Genomic DNA, 13,993 nt, shown 5'->3' on the forward strand with positions numbered 1-13,993 from the left:
CTCCTGGGGGAGACATAACTACTCAAGACAGTGGACATTGTCAATTTTCACAATTTTGAGTAATTCAAGGGCTTTAACTCTAGAGCTACCCTGTGAACAGTGGATAAGAACTACTGGTTAAAGAGCGGAAACTTTAATTTTTTTTGCAAGTTTTAGAAATCCATGGGCTATAACTCCAGAGCAATTTGGACAAACAATCTATCAGTGCTGGCCGAGATATTATGCCAATTAACATTTTGACCAAGTTTGGTGAACACTGGGCAAGAACTGCTCAATCAGAGAGCGGGCAACTTTTTTGATGTTGGCCGAGATATTATGCGAATTAACACTGCTACCAAGTTTGGTGAACTCTCAAGTCAGAGAGAGAATAACGCTTTTGGATGCCACCGGATTTCTGCCAACATATGTTCCAATAATATGTCTTGTTTCAAAGGTTTATAAAAAGCAGAATCAGGCAAACTGAATACTTTCAGGTAAACTGATTACAGTATTTCTCTTTGCTAGGAAAACTTACCATTTTTGGGTACAGGCTTTTTCTCTAAAGGTGGTATCTTTCCATTTATATCAAGATCTATTTGAGATTCTGTAACTTCTTCAGCAAAATCTAAGAAAGGCTCTGAACTTTCCTCCCCTGTTTTACTGTCTTCAGGAGTTACAGTTCCTGAAATCCAAACAACCTTTGTACAATATCTTAGGTAGATTCTTTCAGCAATGAACTGAGAAGATATGCAAAATTGACTTAAATGTTTTACAAGCAATGAGATTGTACTTTCATGTCACATATCATACTGAAGTAAAAACAAAGATCCTCTTTTATTACATGTTTTTTCAGATATTAGAGTAAAATATATCTGTTATTTTCACTGTAAAAAATATCAAATATATTTTTCACAGGTAAGAAACTATTAAATATGCCACTGGGTTAGTTTAGTCAAAACATGAAATAAAAAGAAAATTTGTTTGTTCTGCATGTAAGAACAAAATATCTTTCACTTATGAACTTCATATATTACATCTTTGCTTACGGCTATGATACTCAGATAAATATTTCATCTGGTGTTCACCTGTGAAAGATGTTTCCATCTTACACTGAAACAAACAAATATCCTATATAGATATCTTTTGTTAGCAGTTAGGTTTATCATATACAGATTATGTTCACCAGAATTCTCTTACCTTTCGTTAGACTGTTGGGTTTATCAGTATATAGATTATGTAGACTAGAATTGTCTTACCTTTTGTTAGACTGTCTGGTTTATCAGTATATAGATTATGTAGACTAGAATTCTCTTCCCCTTTTTCCTCTTCCGTTTCTTCTTCTAAAGTTATCAATCTGTAAATACACAAATCCATATCTTACATCCACCACCACAATGTCATTTTGAATTCCCTAAATCAGATTTTCTTCCATGATTTCTGAGGCAAAAAAAACAACCAACCATACTTTTTTCTTCTTTTATTTCTTTCTAGAATTATAAAATGTTTCCATATAATTTATTACGATTGCTTTTGTACCTTTCGAAAGAATGTGTATTACTTATTTATAATGTATTTCTGCTGAATGGTCTGTACGTATTCTGTTAAACTCATACAAAAAATGTGTCAGTAATAGAAATTAGTTTCTAACTACAAAACCTACACTATAAGAAGACCATGTACCGGAGAGGGGATATTACCGAAGAGGGATAACTTAAAATAAATGGGTTGATGTAGATGTAAGAGTTTCCTCCCCTTATTCTTCACCTATAAGTCTTTTATACATGGCATGCAAAGAACCACAAGAATGGACTGGAGTCCTCTGTATCTTGCTCTGTCCCATCAGACTTAGTAAAATTACTTATCTTTGAAGAGTTAATCCATCACCACAGGGCTACCAACGGTGATTACAAATGAACTTAGATACACCAAATATGAAATTTAGTTCTGATTTCTAAATCTGGGCTACTTAGTAACACAGGTTTGTTGTTTTAACTACATATGTATATTAAAAAGAAAATCAAGGTCTAGACAGGAAGCTGCTTATGCTGCCATTAAATAAAGAACAGCTGAAAAGTACAGCCATTACAGAAAATAATAACAAGGAGGAAGAATGACTAGATACACTTTTAAATCATTTTTATTTGAGAGAAACTAATTTTTGTTGATTTTGAGGTTGTGTCAATTCGAAAAAATAAAATGCAATGATTAAATAAAATTTTCGTTTTAATATTAATACATAAAACCAATAAACTCAATCCCTAACAAATATGGGTAGTTCTGTTGGCCACCACCATTAAAATTTTTTACAGCACTGCATTCAGTCAAATAGACATTAACCCTTGTCTAGTGGATTGAACCCCCTACCTCTAGAAAGTTACTTTTGTGCAGTTTTATCAATTTATGTTAATTTTCGTACTCTAACCATATATTACTTGTCGACTACAGTATAGTGTCATGTATATATACATGTATATAGGGACCCTTTATCCAGGTGAGATATACCTATCGTTGTCGTCATCATGGAAACCACCTGACTCCTCATCACTCACTGACAGCTCACTATCACTGCTATTTATAAAAATACTCACAAGGTACTTTCATTTTATATTTAATACTTTGTACTATAGTAGGTAAATGGTAGGCCAACCCTAAGATGTACATTATCCCTGAATTCTTAAAAACTGTGAATAAGTTCATTTTAACCACTGACAATTGCAATCTTGTTAAAGGGCATTATCTGATACCCTCGACCGATCTATTCCGTTACTCTCCATTCATAGTCTGTGTTGACAGATGAGTGAAATATAAGTAGGCAGTCGTGGGTATCCGACAATGATTAACGGGATATGTATAATAATTTTTCAAGAAATAAACCTATGAATTATTTATTCTACTTTACCTGGACAATTAAAGGAAACAGGAAGTGGATGTGTTATTGTCGAATTAAATCTTACACTGACAGTCACTATATAGACTTTATGTGTTGTGAAAATTTTGACAAATTGTAAAATCAAGAACTTGAGATAAAACTAAAATGATCCTACCTTTACAAATGATAAAAAATAAAAATGAGAAGAGGAATATGACATTTTACAGCATTTCTTAGGTGTTATTCTTATTTTGCATATATTGTCGAAGTTAGAAAATATCTTTTTTTGACTAAGCATGTCAGTCAAATGTAAGAAATATTGTTTCATGAAAAATAAACAGATTGCAACTTTTCTGCTTAAAAGCTGACTGCATTTTTGCAGTAGATACTTCTACTAAGTGATGTCCTGAGATATACTGATAAGGTTCCTTTTTATGTAAATTTTTTTACGCTGTCAATTTAGACTCACCATGTTAAATAATTTTTATTAATCTTTAATTTTTCAACCTCATGATTTTTGTTTGTTCCCAAAGATTCAAGGTGGCATGACCTTATATAGAGACCTGTCTCAGAATTCAGCTCTACTATTGTTCAATTTCAAAACTGAATCAACCAATCAGATTTTTTAGTTATGACACTGGTCCCCAACCTCAGTTTTATAACATTTGATCAAAGTTCATCATGTAAGATCATCCAACAATTTAGTCCAAAAACAACATTCATATTATACAAATCAGTATGTGTTTTAAGAAACTCACTTTTCAGGATCAAATTCATCATCCATATCTCTTTCAGCTGGCTCACGAGTTGTATCCGAAAGTTTCTTTGACGGCTCTTGTAATTCCTAAAATACATGCAGTTTTTTGTTCAGTACGAGTACTTTCTATTATTAAACTACTTGAATTGTATGTAGCAAGGTCAGAAAGGAAAACTGCTTTATCACGTAACCATAAAATTGCTGTACATGCAAGGAATCAACTCATACAATATTTTATATCTTATAAGTAACATTTACAATTGGAATCACTCTTGAATTGGTTTAAAAAGGACCCCCATTAATGCCATGCTTAACAGAAGGAATGTTTCAACTAAGAAAGCTTACATTTTGCATTCTAGCGAGAGAAAAATAAAAGCTATTAATTCCGCAAAATCTGATTATAAAATCTCCACTAGTACTCTACTTTTATTCATATGTCTTCGAATGTGATATCTATATCATACAGGATTTTCCACTGTTTTAATGAAATGTTCAGTGAAACATCATTTGTTCACGCAGCAATGACTTGTGCACTAGACCCACTCAAACAATTCATGTAGTCCCCTAGCCATATTCCTTATACATTCTAAGTTAGTTCCTTTAAAACCCTGGATTATTTGAGCAGTTTGGTCATCCCAATACAACTATGCCAAATTGGTGTTTCACTGTAGCATAATAATAAATAGTTTCTACCTTTATAATATTAAACTCGTAATACTGGTAGCCCTTGAAACTTTCTGCCACTGCCGTCATTGTGCGTGAAGTTTTCTCCCAGAAATGGAGCAAGGACGACTGGTAGTTGGCTAGGACGTGTGAGAACATGTTACATCGACTCGCGGCCAGTAGGTCCACTTTCTGCATTACGTCTAATTTTAACTTGTCAAAACGAGCTTTAGTTTTCTTCACTTGGGCTTGCACCTGTTTGTATCCATATGAAGACATTTAGTATATTGTTATTAACTTAAAGAAATGGACTTGGAAATTTCCGTCCCATTATGTATTCTCAGTATGTGACTTTGGCATTCATCAGAGTATGAACAGAAAGCCAGATGCTCCTATCAGCTACATTACTGTCAAGAGAATGCCAAAACCCTATACAAGAATACAAAATCTCACAGAAATTACCGACTGCCAAGAAAGGTCCTCTCCCTCAACGTCTTCATATTTAGAAGTAAAAACAACACAGTGGAGGTACTATACAAACAAGATCGCAAAATTTCTCAGATACAGAAGTGTATAACAATGTCTGTATACTTCCAGATATAGAACTTACATTCATATTTATTACAGATGTTTAACCTTGACGGACATCAGTAATGACAATAATGATAGGAAATTTTATGTTTTTTAATGGAAATATATTGACGTCTGCAATATCCCATTATAATCAAACAGAAATTAGTTTATATAGTATTACGAGTGGCTTTTCATATTGAATTTATTAAACAAGTTTAATAAAATAATACAATGCGAGGCTCTGCCGAGCATTTTTCAATTTTATTCAATGAGTTTAATAAATTCAATGTGAAAAGTCACAAATGTAATATTCTTTTTATCGCATGTTGGCCTTTCTTGTCAAAACATAAAAAATTCGACTTTCTATTATTATATAAACTAGACAATTAGACTATAAGTGACGTTGACGTCAAAGCTTTATTACACTAGTGTATTATCATTTTTATTTAATGGCTTTATTACACTCTCGTGACTTCAAACATGTAATAAACATAATTTATTTTAGGTCGATTGTGAAGGAAGTTCTACAACTTATATTAATCACTCTCGACACCACATTCCTGATGGAATCCATCGCCACGAGGGTGAGAGGGAAGAAGCCAGTTTCCCTTTTAATGCCGAGCTTCAAGCATGGTATGACGCTGCCAGGGATCAAACCCACAGCCTCCCGCACTCACCACTAGGCTATCGAGGCAGTTACATACAGAAACTGAGAATGAGTGCCAAATAATAATCACTACACTTCACACTAAATATCCTGGTTCAACAGAGACTACAAACCTTTCTAAATTTTTCCAGCTGCTTGTACGTGTCTGGATCTAGCTGCTCTGAGACATCTTTCATCCACAACAACGCACCACGATACTCTGTGCGCGCACTTTCCATTCTATTGATTGTCATGAGGGTATCGGAAATTGCTCGATATCTAAATGTCTCAACTTCTTGGTACAACCGCACTAGTGGAACTCTTAATGCCAACCTGAATTTATTACATGTGTTTATATATTTACATAAGTGCCGACACCACTGAGAATTTTTGTGATGTATCTCTTTTACAAATTTCTCTTCTAATAATACAATATACAATGCTTCCCATTAATGAAAATGTGTCAGTTCACATTTGGGTTAATTCAAGATCATCTAAAAAACAACAAAAATTGAAATGACACTAAAACATTTCATACTGAACATAAAATAAACATTGTGACTTTTTTTTCTTTTCAGACAGACCTATTTTTGATGGTGTGATAATTGTTTTTATGCTTGTTATGCATTCACTCATTCCTATTGTGCCACAATTTTCTCACAAATTTCCTTAAATAAGTACAGATGAGCCATGCCATGAGAAAACCAACATAGTGGGTTTGCGACAAGCATGGATCCAGACCAGCCTGCGTGGATCGGATCCATGCTGTTCGCTTTCAAAGTCTATTGCAATTAGAGAAACTGTTAGCGAACAGCATGGATCCTGACCAGACTGCGTGGATGCGCAGGCTGGTCTGGATCCATGCTGGTCGCAAACCCATTACGTTGGTTTTCTCATGGCATTTTCCAACAGTATTTAAAGCTGCTCCTAAAATGATTTGGTTCAAATGGATGAAGGCAAATAAAATGATGAAACTAACCTTTGTTGAGCGGCAAAGCTCTGTGATTTGCCTACAGCTGCCATCATTTTACCAGCTCTTGTTTTATCCTGACCACTGTTTGACTTCAAAAATCTTCCAGTAGCATTTTCTTCCATTGACAGTGCTGCAGGGGATTAAACAAATTTTTAGAAAGATCTGACATTAGTTAGAGGAAACACACATTTTCTTATTGATAGGAATTCCATTGTGACAGGATTTTTTAACTTCATGTTGCTAAACAAGTTAACATATTATATTTCCCTCTAGTTTATAGTAACAATTTCATAAAGGTTAAGTTTTACAAGTCCAGCTTCTGTTTTCTCTTCATAAAAGTGACACATTAAATTTTTAGCTAAAAATAATGTGCATCAATATTTCAACATTGCTCACCATGTGTCTTTTAAATGGTTTAACTTTATTTTTGGATTCTGTACATTTTTTTAAAAGTACAAATGTATATCAGTTATGCTAAGGTGGGCAGGTAACTTAAGTTTTCCTAGATTTGTACCTGGTCCAGAACTAACAAGTTTTCTCCGCATGAAGCTGTGGTGGAGGCAGCATGATGACAGACACGATGTCTTTTATCAAATCACCCAGGGCTATATCTCTTCTGTATATACTGAACTAAGCAAGTAGCCTCAAAATAGTCTAAATGTCTCTTATTCTGGGAAATCAAGTTCCAAATCAAATAATGCTCTTCTAATTAAAAGATGACATGTTTCACCCATTTCCGTTCAGGCACTTTATTTACACTATAAAATCAGTAACTTTTATTTGGGACTAATTATCATACATGTCCTTCTTGTGTCAGTCACCCAAAACAAGCCTAACTGATTTGCTATATCTTCAAAAGTTGATATTCATGAATTTGTATCCCTGTGAAACAGACATTTTCTCCAAAATGAAATAATTTTAAACCAACAAAATTTGACAACTTTTGACAGAAAAATTTAAAACAAGAAAACTTTAACTTCTTGTGAATACAATATTAACATACCACAAAGCCTGTCCTGATATTTTTCTATAGCTCTCAGTAATTCCATACATGACCGCTGAATTGCCTTGAACACCTGTAGTAAATATAGTTATTGTACAAAGTATTGAATACTACTGAACTATATATTTACATTGTTTTACCTTCACAATGAATACTAAAATCTGTGAAAAGACCGAAGCATAGAACGCAACCTAACAATACAGTAGCAGACTCAAGTTGGTCGAGTCTGTTTATGAAAGGCAATGAAATGTGCAATACTCCTGACACTAGCACTAGCATTGGCTTATGCAGAATTCTATTATAATAAAGATGAACCTTGTCAATGATCGCAATGGACCAGAAAATACAACACCACTGAGTCAAAGTAATGGGACATGTATTTTACTGAATGTAACCCATGCAACAAAAAAAAGCATTGTAACGTCATGTTTCTGACATTTGTCATTAAAAAAACCCAACAATTTTGCTGCTCAATGACATTCAGTTATGTCCTTGTGAATATTGTATTCTTGCTAAGGCGAAAAAAAAAAATTTCCGGTATCCTGACCTACCCTAAATTTTTGGCCCGACCCTAAATGTTTTTATGGCTTTGGTGAATATTTTTTTCAACAAAATTAATTTCTCCCGAAAAGTCTCTTAATAAACAAGAGGACCATGATGGTCCTGAATCGCTCACCTGTCCCCAAATGAACTGAGTGTGACATCGTTTTTTTTCTATTATTTGACACAGTGACCTAGTTTTGAGCTCATGGGACCTAGTTCTGAACTTGACCTAGGTATCATCAAGATAAAAATTCTGACCAATTTTTATGAAGATCCATTGAAAAATATGGCCTCTAGAGAAGTAACAAGGTTTTGCTATTATTTTACATAATGACCTAGTTTTTAAAGGCATGTGACCCAGTTTTGTACTTGACCTAGATATCATCAAGGTGAACATTCTCACTAATTTTCATGAAGATCTCATGAAAAATATGGCCTCCAGAGAGGTCACAAGGTTTTTCTATTTTTAGACCTACTGACCTAGTTCTTGACCGCACGTGACCTAGTTTCAAACTTGACCTAGATATCATCAAGATGAGCATTCTCACCAATTTTCAAGAAGATCCATTGAAAAATATGGCCTCTAGAGAGGTCAAAAGGTTTTTCTTTGTTTAGACCTAGTGACACAGTTTTTGACCGCAGTTGACCCGGTTTCAAACTTGACCTAGATATCATCAAGATGAATATTCAGACCAACGTTCATACAGATCCCAAGAAAAATATGGCCTCAACAGTGGTCAAATTTTTTTCTATTATCTGACCTACTGACCTAGTTTTTTACCACATGTGACTCAGTTTCAAATTTGACCTAGATATTATCAAGATGAACATTCTGACCAATTTTCATGCAGATCTCATGAAAAATATGACCTCTAAAGAGGTCACAAGGATTTTCTATTATTTGACCAACTGGTTAGTTTTGGGCCGGACGTGACCCAGTTTCGAACTTGACCTAGATATTATCAAGATTAACATTCTGACCAATTCTCATGCAGATCCCATGAAAAATATGACCTCTAGAGAGGTCACAAGGATTTTCTTTTATTTGACCTACTGACCTAGTTTTTGACCGCAGTTGACCCAGTTTTGAATTTGGCCTAGATATCATCAAGATGAACATTCTGATCAATTGTCATGCAGATCCCATGAAAAATACGGCCTCTACAGAGGTCACAAGGTTTTTCTATTATTTGACCTACTGACCTAGTTTTGGACCAGACGTGACCCAGTTTCGAACTTTACCTAGATATCATCAAGATAAACATTCTGACCAATTTTCTTGCAGATCCCATGAAAAATATGACCTCTAGAGAGGTCACAAGGCTTTTCTATTATTTGACCTACTGACCTAGTTTTGGACCGGACGTGACCCAGTTTCGAACTTGACCTAGATATCATCAAGACGAACATTCTGACCAATTTTCATGCAGATCCCATGAAAAATATTACCTCTAGAGAGGTCACAAGGATTTTCTTTTATCTGACCTACTGACCTAGTTTTTTCTCCGCAGTTGACCGAGTTTCGAACTTGACCTAGATATCATCAAGATGAACAATCTGATCAATTGTCATGCAGATCCCATGAAAAATACGGCCTCTACAGAGGTCACAAGGTTTTTCTATTATTTGACCTACTGACCTAGTTTTAGAACGGACGTGACCCAGTTTCGAACTTTATCTAGATATCATCAAGATAAACTTTCTGACTAATTTTCATGCAGATCCCATGAAAAAATATGACCTCTAGAGAGGTCATAAGGATTTTCTATTATTTGACCTACTGACCTAGTTTTTGACCGCAGTTGACCCAGTTTCGAACTTGACCTGGATATCATCAAGGTGAACATTCTCACTAATTTTATGAAGATCTTGTGAAAAATATGGCCTCTAGAGAGGTCACAAGGTTTTTCTATTTTTAGACCTACTGACCTAGTTTTTGACCCCAGTTGACCCAGTTACGAACTTGACCTAGATATCATCAAGATGAACAATCTGATCAATTGTCATGCAGATCCCATGAAAAATACAGCCTCTACAGAAGTCACAAGATTTTTCTATTATTTGACCTACTGACCTAGTTTTGGACCGGACGTGACCCCGTTTCGAACTTGACCTAGATATCATCAAGATGAACATTCTGACCAATTTTCATGCAGATCCCAAGAAAAATATGACCTCTAGGGAGGTCACAAGGATTTTCTATTATTTGACCTACTGACCTAGTTTTTGACCGCAGTTGACCCAGTTTCGAACTTGATCTAGATATCATCAAGGTGAGCATTCTCACCAATTTTCATGAAGATTCTTTGAAAAACATGGCCTCTAGAGAGGTCACAAGGTTTTTCTATTTTTAGACCTACTGACCTAGTTTTTGACCGCATGTAACCTAGTTTCAAACTTGACCTAGATATCATCAAGGTGAACATTCTGACCATCTTTCATAAAGATCCCATGAAAAATGTGACCTCTAGAGTGGTCACAAGCAAAAGTTTATGCACGCACGCACTGACGCACGGACGACGGACGCTGCGCGATCACAAAAGCTCACCTTGTCACTATGTGACAGGTGAGCTAAAAAAAATTCAAAAAAAAAAAAAAATTCCGACCTACCTACCCTAATTTTTTTCAGCATGTTACCGGAAACAAAGATTTTTTTTAGGCCTATTAAAGCAACTTCATATTTTTCGGACATAAATGCCAAAATTGGCTTTTTGTAAAAAATTTAAGTATAATGGGGCTTATTTCATACTGGTGCAAGAGCTTAGGCCCTGTGTCATGATGCAGATGATGACGAGGAACAACTTTTTAAGTTTGAAGCTAATGTATAAAGTAATAATATAGATCAAGTGAATGAGCATCAAATCTTTAACAAAGTTTTGATTGTGGACATGGAAGCAATGGTAACACATTTAGGTAAGTTCTCCATTATATCTCATAGAGCGGAGTTGTAATCTTTATGCACAAAAAATATTTTTTTATTTGAAATTTTCTCTCTTATTCAAAATGGAAAGCAGAATGTACCTCCAGTTTGGCATCTAGTTCAGCATCAGAAGCAACAACATGCTCATCTTCCTTCTTCCCGAGTTTTTGTATCACTGCTTGTTTCGTTGTCCAGAATGTCTCCTTGAACTTGTGTAGAGTCGACGTCTCTCGACGCTCAACAAACCTGTCATACTGACTACCAGAATACCCATGTGTTCTGTAAGTAATGGGGTGCCAATTTATGGGTATTAACTGACAAATTAATAAAATGTTTTATTACATGAAACTAGAAATGAATTTCAGATTTTCAGTCATAGAGGCCCTACTTAGTAAACTTTTGCTGCATCAATCTTGAAAAAGATGCATTATATAAACAGGAGTAAACTAAAGCATGTATCAAGCACATCTTTCAGTAAATCTAAAAAAAAATTTTTTAATCTTTTTTATAAAGTACTTACGACATGGCTGGCTTCACTTGATTCTGTCTTGAACCTGGGAATAACATAAACACAAGTTGAACTAACAATTTTTTTGTTATCTGAAATTTTCAAAACCAGTCTTTGAACAAATTTTTCCTTTTTCTAAATACATCGAGTGATGACTATAGTATAAGCTAAGTTTGTTTTCTATAACACCAATATTAGATTGTGACATGTAACCCTTATCAATATTCCTTGATTCTGTTTCATTACCTTATATTGTACTAAAGTTATATCCAGAAAGCGAAGATTGCCAAACAAACTTTAAGTATAAAAGGAGTATAATTCTGTCAAAAATACAATTAGAGTTATGGGGATTGTAACCACAGATGTAGATCGATGATGATTATAAAGATTTTTTTAAATTTCAAGTCAAAGATGTGTCTTTAAATGAAGCTTTCGAAAAAATTTAACATTGAAACATTTGTTTTGGGTTTAACGCCGTTTTTCAACAGTATTTCAGTCATGTAACGGCGGGCAGTTAACCTAACCAGTATTCCTGCATTCTGTACCAGTACAAACTTGTTCTCCGCAAGTAACTGTCAACTTCCCCACATGAATCAGAGGTGGAGGACTAATGATTTCAGACACAATGTCGTTTATCAAATAGTCACGGAGAACATACGCCCCGCCCGAGGATCGAACTCGCGACCCCGAGATCTGTAGACCAACGCTCTTACCTTCTGAGCTAAGCGGGCAGGCCTAACATGGAAACAATTCCAAGTATAACAACTTGGTGACCTTGGCCTTGGGTATAATGGGCCCAGCCCCTGCACATACTTTTTTTGCGTGCTGAACATTGTTATGTGAAGTTACAGTAAGATATAAACAATAGAAACAAAGAACAAAAGGGCCAAGATGGCCCCAGGTCGCTCACCTGTGTAACATACCATAACACTGTAAACATGTTTTACCTGGTGATTTCATGGAGACAAATATTCTGACCAAATTTCATTAAGATTGGACCAAACAAGTAGCTGCGTTCAATAAATGCTTGATGCCCCCGGTGGCATCCTTGTCGATACAAAGCATGTCCAAAACGAGGTCAAGTTCAAGGTCAAGGTCAAACTGAGGTCAGTTGATGTCTGAAGATGAGGAATAGTCACAGGTTACATCTGCATTAGTATCAAGTCATTCTAGTTAGGGGTATTGATGCTAGATGAAACCTTCTCATTTGGTTAACCTCGTATGGACGGACGAATGGACGGACAGGACGATCACTATATGCCTCCCGTATCTGTAGATGCCTTGGGCATAAAAACATGGCCTCTTGTGTGTAAACAAGCATTTTCTTTGTTTTGACCTAGTTACCTAGTTTTTTAACCTACATGACCCAGATTCAAACTTGTCCAAAACTTCATGAAAACAAACATTCTGACAAAGTTTTGGGAAGATTGGAGCAAAAAAGTTGCCTCCAGAGCATATACAAGCTTTTCCTATGATCTGAGCTAGTAATCTAGTTTTTGACCCCATGTGACCCAGATTTGAAATCATCCTAGACTTCATGATAACAAACATTCTGACCAAGTTTTATGGAGATAGAATATAAAATTTGCTCCTAGGGTGTAAACAAGCTGATTCTTTGATTTGACCTGGTGACCTAGTTTTTGACCCCACAAAACTTAGACTAAAAGTTCATGCGATATTTCAAGCAGACAAACAATCTGACCAAGTTTCATGAAGATAGGGTCATACATGTGGCCTCAAGAGTGTTAACAGGCTTTTCCAGTTTTCCTTTGATTTCACCTAGAAATCATCAAGATAAATATTCTGACCAAGTTTCATGAAGATAGGGTCAAAAATATGGCCTCTAGTTTTTAACAAGCTTTTCCTTAGATTTGACCTGATGACCTACATGTAGTTTTTGACCCGACATGACAAAGTTTAGATCCAGGCCTAGAGATCATCAAGATAATCATTCTGTGTAAGTTTGTATCAAATCAAAGCATAAAGGAAACCTTTATATGGCTGAAAGGTTCAAAATAGAAAATGTTGCCACTTTCAGGAGCAGTAACTCTAGAACCCATCTAGCCAGTGTGTAAGTGTGGTTAAAATCAAATATAAAATGTCACTTCTATCGTGTTCACAAGGTAAAAATTACCAAATTATGGCTCTTTCAGGGGTCAATCAGGGGCCGTAATTCCAGAACCTATGATTGAATCTGACAGATTCATAATGGAATCCAAGATTTACTGTGAAATCATTAATATTTGTTTGGGATTAATTTTCGCGGATTTCACAGTTGTGTCATCAATGAAATTTAATCCCAACGAACAAGTAAAATTCCCATTCATTTTATGTTCAAAAGTTGAAATCTATGAATTCATATCCCCACGAAATTGCCATTTTGATCAAAACCATGAAATTTCATGCCCATGAAATTAAATGATTTTACAGTATTGTTGTTAAAGATATTCTGCAAGTTTGTATCAAATCAACCCATAAATGAAGTCTCTATATGGCTACAAAAGTCAATATAGCAAATTTTAGCCCTTTAAGGAACCAATGATGGGATCTGGCCAGTTT

The 13,993-nt window shown here is 35.1% G+C and overlaps 1 protein-coding gene across 1 annotated transcript in view; it reads right to left on the minus strand.

Annotated features, from left to right (window-relative positions):
* The window catches only part of LOC123537875 (islet cell autoantigen 1-like), a 44,118-nt gene that overhangs the window by 21,745 nt on the left and 8,380 nt on the right, over positions 1-13,993 (minus strand). The window contains exons 2-11 of the mRNA XM_053529877.1: positions 11,447-11,480; positions 11,028-11,205; positions 7,464-7,536; positions 6,467-6,590; positions 5,622-5,820; positions 4,299-4,523; positions 3,607-3,692; positions 2,482-2,547; positions 1,236-1,333; positions 515-661 (exon numbers count right to left, since the gene is read on the minus strand). Coding sequence (XP_053385852.1) covers positions 515-661; positions 1,236-1,333; positions 2,482-2,547; positions 3,607-3,692; positions 4,299-4,523; positions 5,622-5,820; positions 6,467-6,590; positions 7,464-7,536; positions 11,028-11,205; positions 11,447-11,451 — 1,201 coding nt within the window. The 5' untranslated portion in view covers positions 11,452-11,480. The remainder of the gene's footprint in view (positions 1-514; positions 662-1,235; positions 1,334-2,481; positions 2,548-3,606; positions 3,693-4,298; positions 4,524-5,621; positions 5,821-6,466; positions 6,591-7,463; positions 7,537-11,027; positions 11,206-11,446; positions 11,481-13,993) is intronic.

This window comes from Mercenaria mercenaria, chromosome 18 (assembly GCF_021730395.1).
Source record: "Mercenaria mercenaria strain notata chromosome 18, MADL_Memer_1, whole genome shotgun sequence".
Taxonomy (NCBI): Eukaryota; Metazoa; Mollusca; class Bivalvia; order Venerida; family Veneridae; genus Mercenaria; species Mercenaria mercenaria.